At 40.0% G+C, this 7,500-nt stretch overlaps 1 protein-coding gene across 1 annotated transcript in view; it reads right to left on the bottom strand.

The window, feature by feature from the left end:
- The window catches only part of LOC115155077 (probable maltase-glucoamylase 2), an 8,773-nt gene extending 4,176 nt beyond the window's left edge, over positions 1-4,597 (bottom strand). Inside the window, exons 1-2 of the mRNA XM_029701864.1 lie at positions 4,590-4,597; positions 1,117-1,510 (exon numbers count right to left, since the gene is read on the bottom strand). Of these exons, the coding sequence (XP_029557724.1) occupies positions 1,117-1,510; positions 4,590-4,597 (402 nt within the window). The remainder of the gene's footprint in view (positions 1-1,116; positions 1,511-4,589) is intronic.
- Between the last annotated feature and the right edge of the window lie 2,903 nt (positions 4,598-7,500).

The following is a 7,500-nucleotide window of genomic DNA, read 5'->3' as shown; positions in this document are numbered from 1 at the left end:
AGGGACTGTATTGCTAGTGACTGTATATTTAGTAACTGTATAGCTAGGGACTGTATAGTTAGGGACTGTATAGGTAGTAACTGTATAGCTAGTGACTGTATAGCTAGTGACTGTATAGTTAGGGACTGTATAGCTAGTGACTGTATAGCTAGGGACTGTATAGTTAGGGACTGTATATTTAGTAACTGTATAGCTAGGGACTGTATAGTTAGGGACTGTATAGTTAGTAACTGTATTGCTAGTGACTGTATAGTTAGGCACTGTATAGCTAGTGACTGTATAGGTAGTAACTGTATAGCTAGTGACTGTATAGCTAGTGACTGTATAGTTAGGGACTGTATAGTTAGGGACTGTATAGTTAGTAACTGTATAGTTAGGGACTGTATAGTTAGTAACTGTATAGCTAGGGACTGTATAGTTAGTAACTGTATAGCTAGGGACTGTATAGTTAGTAACTGTATAGCTAGGGACTGTATAGTTAGGGACTGTATAGTTAGTAACTGTATAGTTAGGGACTGTATAGTTAGTAACTGTATAGCTAGGGACTGTATAGTTAGTAACTGTATAGCTAGTGATTGTATAGTTAGTAACTGTATAGCTAGGGACTGTATAGTTAGGGACTGTATAGTTAGGGACTGTATAGTTAGGGACTGTATAGTTAGTAACTGTATAGTTAGGGACTGTATAGTTAGGGACTGTATAGTTAGTAACTGTATAGCTAAGGACTGTATAGTTAGTAACTGTATAGCTAGGGACTGTGTAGTTAGGGACTGTATAGCTAGGGACTGTATAGTTAGTAACTGTATAGCTAGGGACTGTATAGTTAGTAACTGTATAGCTAGGGACTGTATAGTTAGGGACTGTATAGCTAGTGACTGTATAGTTAGTGACTGTATAGTTAGTAACTGTATAGCTAGGGACTGTATAGTTAGTAACTGTATAGCTAGGGACTGTATAGTTAGTAACTGTATAGCTAGGGACTGTATAGTTAGGGACTGTATAGTTAGTAACTGTATAGCTAGGGACTTTATAGTTAGTAACTGTATAGCTAGGGACTGTATAGTTAGTAACTGTATAGCTAGGGACTGTATAGTTAGTAACTTTATTGCTAGGGACTGTATTGCTAGTGACTGTATATTTAGTAACTGTATAGCTAGGGACTGTATAGTTAGGGACTGTATAGGTAGTAACTGTATAGCTAGTGACTGTATAGCTAGTGACTGTATAGTTAGGGACTGTATAGCTAGTGACTGTATAGCTAGGGACTGTATAGTTAGGGACTGTATATTTAGTAACTGTATAGCTAGGGACTGTATAGTTAGGGACTGTATAGTTAGTAACTGTATTGCTAGTGACTGTATAGTTAGGCACTGTATAGCTAGTGACTGTATAGGTAGTAACTGTATAGCTAGTGACTGTATAGCTAGTGACTGTATAGTTAGGGACTGTATAGTTAGGGACTGTATAGTTAGTAACTGTATAGTTAGGGACTGTATAGTTAGTAACTGTATAGCTAGGGACTGTATAGTTAGTAACTGTATAGCTAGTGATTGTATAGTTAGTAACTGTATAGCTAGGGACTGTATAGTTAGGGACTGTATAGTTAGGGACTGTATAGTTAGGGACTGTATAGTTAGTAACTGTATAGTTAGGGACTGTATAGTTAGGGACTGTATAGTTAGTAACTGTATAGCTAGGGACTGTATAGTTAGTAACTGTATAGCTAGGGACTGTGTAGTTAGGGACTGTATAGCTAGGGACTGTATAGTTAGTAACTGTATAGCTAGGGACTGTATAGTTAGTAACTGTATAGCTAGGGACTGTATAGTTAGGGACTGTATAGGTAGTAACTGAATAGCTAGGGACTGTATAGCTAGTAAATGTATATAGCTAGGGACTGTATAGTTAGTGACTTTTTAGCTCGTGACTGTATAGATAGTGATTGTATAGCTCGTGACTGTATAGGTAGTGACTGTATAGCTAGTGACTGTATAGTTAGTGACTGTATAGCTAGTAACTGTATAGCTAGGGACTGTATAGTTAGTAACTGTATAGTTAGTAACTGTATAGCTAGTAACTGTATAGCTAGGGACTGTATAGCTAGTGACTGTATAGTTAGTAAATGTATATAGCTAGGGACTGTATAGTTAGTGACTTTTTAGCTCGTGACTGTATAGATAGTGATTGTATAGTTAGTGACTGTATAGGTAGTGACTGTATAGCTAGTGACTGTATAGTTAGTGACTGTATAGCTAGTGAATGTATAGGTAGTGAATGTATATCTAGTGACTGTATAGGTAGTGACTGTATAGCTAGTGAATGTAGAGCTAAAGAATGTATACCTAGTGAATGTATAGGTAGTGACTGTATAGTTAGTGACTGTATAGCTAGCAACTGTATAGCTAAAGAATGTATAGTTAGTGACTATATATTTACTGACTGTAAAGGTAGGGACTGTATAGTTAGTGACTGTATAGTTAGTGACTGTATAGCTAGTGAATGTATAGCTAGTGACTGCAGAGTTAGTGACTGTGTAGCTTGTGACTGTACAGCTGGTGAATGTAAAGGTAGGGACTGTAAAGGTAGGGACTGTATAGTTAGTGACTGTATAGTTAGTGACTGTATAGCTAGTGAATGTATAGCTAAAGAATGTATAGGTAGTGACTGTATAGCTAGTGACTGTATAGCCAGTGACTGTATAGCTAGTGACTGTATAGTTATTGACTGTATAGCTAGTGACTGTATAGCCAGTGACTGTATAGCTAGTGAATGTATAGTTATTGACTGTGTAGCTAGCCTCCCATGAGTCCTACTCTTATTTGATGGAGCAGGTACACGAGTCAGAATGAGAGTGCAGTCTCACCACCGGGAATGAACAGGCCCCAGACTTCACTAATCTTTGTAGGTTCAGCTGTACTGTTGAAGCACAACGGGATGTTTTGGAGGCAAACGTTTTTAGAGAGATATCCCACTTAGCGTTTGATGTCAGGCGACGTCTTTTGAATGTCTTTTTTGGGGCTTTTTTGATGTGATCCGGACCAGCCTTGATTTCACCTTCCACGGACATTGATTTTTGGTCCGGACCGGCCTATATTTTACCCAAACAAAGACGTTCTGGTTTGGTCCCATCAGGATCGGCCTTGATTTAGCCCAAACATAGACATCTACTGTATGTTTCACAGGTTTGGACAGCATAGGACAGCACAGTACCGTACACAGTACAGTAAAGAAAAGTAGAGTACAGTACAATTGAGTACAGTACAATACAGCAGAGCACACTAAAATACAGTATATAAAAGTATAGTGTACTGTATTGTACCTGTACTCTACTACACTGTTCTCTCATCAATCACTCCAGTGTTTAATTGGTATATTGTAATTACTTCGCCACCATGGCCTATTTATTGCCTTACCTCCCTTATCTTACCTCATATGCACTCACTGTATATAGCTTTTTTCTACTGTATTATTGATTATGTTTTGTTCATTCCATGTGTAACTCTGTTGTTGTATGTGTCGAACTGCTTTGCTTTATTCTTGGCCAGGTCGCAGTTGTAAATGAGAACTTGTTCTCAACTAGTCTACCTGGTTAAATAAAGGTGAAATAAAATAAATCAAATAAAAAAAGAGTTGAAATTTGGCCATAGAATCAATGACTGAAAAATGACATATTTTAAACTTCCAGAAAATACATATTTGTACCTTTCATTTAGCATCTAAAATGCACCTGATTTCTACGAAAAATACGTATCTTCAACATCTGGTAAATACTTATTTTCAACGTCCATACAAAATGCATTTTTGACGTCCGGAAAATACATCGTCTAACCTTTCATTCAGCACCTGGAAAATCCATCTAAAATCCATATTTCAACGTCTTTTTGATTACTTGGGTCTAATGTTTCATATAGCCCTGATGTCTACCCACCACACCATGTAAGTTCACATAAGATACAAACAGACACCTGTATAGACATTTCCCACGGGTGCTATAGAGAAAAACGTGCACAAACAGTCAGCTAGACACACCGGAGACACCAAAAAACAGCTTCCTTCGATGCGTCGACGAACAACTATAAAAAGTGTCAATCGATGATGGATTGATGTCGGTGTCTGTTCTGTCTCGGCCGTGACATCACGGTTGCTATGAGAGACGGAATTTTAGAACCAAACCAAACAAAACATTGTGCCAATATTATGATATCATGATTCTTTGAAAGGAAACACCTAATCAGGCAGGAAGGGTGGGCAGAGACGGTGGTAAAAGTGATTTATTATTGGAGGTAATACAAGGTATTGTTCATGTTGCTGGTGGTGTTTCTTCAAGTGTGGAGTGATTTGGCCCTTGGTCCAACAAAAACATTACAGGCTCCATTGAAAAGTATGCAAGGACACTCACCTGTTTGCCTTAGGGCCATGGCCTCACATGCAGTACGAGTAGTATGAAGAAAGATTGGACTTTAGAGTCTTTCAAAGAGCTTCACCCTCTCTGAATCTAGCGGGAATCTAAATGGAGCCCTACTGTTTACAGAAACAGGCGTACTGTAGATCTTAAATGGTTAGACGGTTATTAGCTGTATTACCTCTACCTTACCATATTCGGTGTCATTATTGCTGTTTTGCTGGCACCATTTAATCTCTCTAGATCTAGAAAGGTTCATAGTGGGTAGGCAGTAGAGACCATTTTGGAATTGGGACACTATGGGGTTTTCTCATTTGGGCAAAAGTCTGTCCTCCGTCCTCTCTCCTCCGTGACCCAGTAACCGATAAGTGGTCAAGGAGTGTGTGAATTCGTTAGTAGGCAAACGAAATATGGTCATCCCCTCTTCAATAGCCTCCTTTTGGCGAGGAAGCACAAGTGTACCCTACCGGAGGCCTTTGCCCGAATAGTTTTTAAAGCTGCAATATGTAACTTTTTGAGCAACTTGACCAACTTCATACATACATGTGAGTTATAGATATGTTATTCTCATTGAAAGCAAGTCTAAGAAGCGCTATATCTGTTCTATATGCGCTATTTCCATGCTTCCCGTTCTTTTAAGTTACATTTTTGCTTCTTTTGCTTCTGGTTTTGTACACCCGCTTCAAACAGCTGAAAATACAATATTTTTGGTTAAGGAAAATATATTTCACAGCGGTTTAGATGGTACAATGATTCTCTACACTAGAGTTGCTTTTTTTGTCACAAACAGAAGTTAGGTGAACTATTAGAATTTTAGCAACCAGGAAATTGCGGAGCGATTTCTGCATAGTGCATCTTTAAATCTGCCAGATCCCCTTTGAATCAGCTATATTTTTCTCAATGGGAAAATGGAAACATTTAAAAACGACATGCTATGTATCCTTTTATCAATAAAATGTCTTGCATAACTAGCTAAATTAGTTTGTATCACTTTATACATTTATTTTGGAAATCTACCCTGTAAATGTAATTTGCCAAATGAAGCACGATTGTAGGAGTCCCATTTCATACAAGCGCATTTTTTCCCCACTTATCCTCGATTACTTTTGAGCTTTTTCAAAAGGAGGCCAGAGAGGATGGAGGAGAGAGGACGCAGGAGTTGAGCAAATCAAATTGACCCTGAGACCTGTCCTGTACGTGTCCCCGCAAGTGCCACCACAGCCTGACCCTACTCTTTTAACTTTAACACACAGACTGACATGGACTGAGACATAAGCATTATATAGTTTAACCTGACTCTGTGAGAAGGAACAGAGCCAGTTCCAATTCTCCCTCCCACCTTCTCCTCCCCGGCCCTGACCCTTTAATGTTTGCTGATCTGTCAGGTGGAAGCAATATGGTAGAAGCTTCAACACTACACTGCTGACGCATATCCAGGCCCATCCCACAAGCTAAGATCAAGCGGTTAGGGCCAAGGGGGAGGGATAGGGAGCAATTTCGGACTGGCTGATCCGACAGACAGACAGGTCATGAATTCAAATGAATATCTTTTAAAGGACTATGTTTTCTCTGCGTAAGGGAAAGCTGCTAAGTGGCATTTTAATGGCTCAACTAGATAAGTATAAACCCAGTAGCCATCAAAATGAAAGCCTCAGACATTTCAAATCAAACTGAGAGAGACAAGTGACATGAGATAACTCTCTACAGTGGTACAGGATAACAAGAGCTTCAGGCCCAAATAGAGCTGCCTTATAATCTCCATCTACTCCCCCAACTGTCCAGGACAGGGAAATGGCCTTTCCCATTGCATCTGCTCTAACAAACTCCAACACTCGCCCCATGCAACCTAGTTTGACTGACGAGCCATGCATAAATCATGTAAAATCATCCATTGATGGCAACTGGAAACTTGAGAGAAAATTTGAGTTAGGTGTCAAGATCTGAAGGTGCCTTATTGTGTTGCGTGTGATTGCCATCTGCTGGTTTTAGAGAGAACATTTCATTTTCTAAAGGAATGTGGCAGCCTGGTCCTAGATCAGTTTGTGTGGTCTTTGTTGTTTCTCTAGCGCAGGGATCATCAACTAGATGCAGCTGCAGGACGATTTTTTCTTGATCGGATGGTCAAGGGGCCGGAACATAATTACAAATAATTTGTAAACTACAAATTAACCGCAAGAAGCACAAACAGATAAAATATTTTACTAAAATATAGTAATTTCAAACCTTGCTTACGTTTGTATACGATCATATATATCTCTCTATTATGTGTGGGGATACTTTGGCACAGATTTACAAATTAAAATCAGTTGGAGCTGATTTGCTGGTGTTTTTGCTTTTTCTTTTTTAAATGTCCAACAAAAAATGTAAATCAACTGTTGGGGAACCCTGCTCTAGTGGTTATACGACTATAGGAGTTGGCTATACAGCACTAACAGATCTGGGACAAGGCTAGGAACGTGGGAGGAAAGAAACAGAAGGTGCATCTCAATAAGCTGAAGTTGCATCCTCTTCTACTCTCCTTCATCTGTACTGAAGACAAATGGAAAATGCTGATACCGGAAACCAGCTTTCACTACGTCAAAGGACTAGAGGGGAAGACACTGCAGACTGAAACAGAGACCAGAGATGCACCCAGAGTGAAACAGAGACCAGAGATGCACCCAGAGTGAAACAGAGACCAGAGATGCACCCAGAGTGAAACAGAGACCAGAGATGCACCCAGAGTGAAACAGAGACCAGAGATGCACCCAGAGGGAAACAGAGACCAGAGATGCACCCAGAGTGAAACAGAGACCAGAGATGCACCCAGAGTGAAACAGAGACCAGAGATGCACCCAGAGCTGAAACAGAGACCAGAGATGCACCCAGACTGAAACAGAGACCAGAGATGCACCCAGACTGAAACAGAGACCAGAGATGCACCCAGACTGAAACAGAGACCAGAGATGCACCCAGACTGAAACAGAGACCAGAGATGCACCCAGACTGAAACAGAGACCAGAGATGCACCCAGACTGAAACAGAGACCAGAGATGCACCCAGACTGAAACAGAGACCAGAGATGCACCCAGACTGAAACAGAGACCAGAGATGCACCC

This window comes from Salmo trutta, chromosome 19, assembly GCF_901001165.1.
Source record: "Salmo trutta chromosome 19, fSalTru1.1, whole genome shotgun sequence".
NCBI classification, from domain to species: domain Eukaryota; kingdom Metazoa; phylum Chordata; class Actinopteri; order Salmoniformes; family Salmonidae; genus Salmo; species Salmo trutta.
Note: the sequence above shows the minus strand (reverse complement) of the source record. Positions and strands in the feature narration are given on the sequence as shown.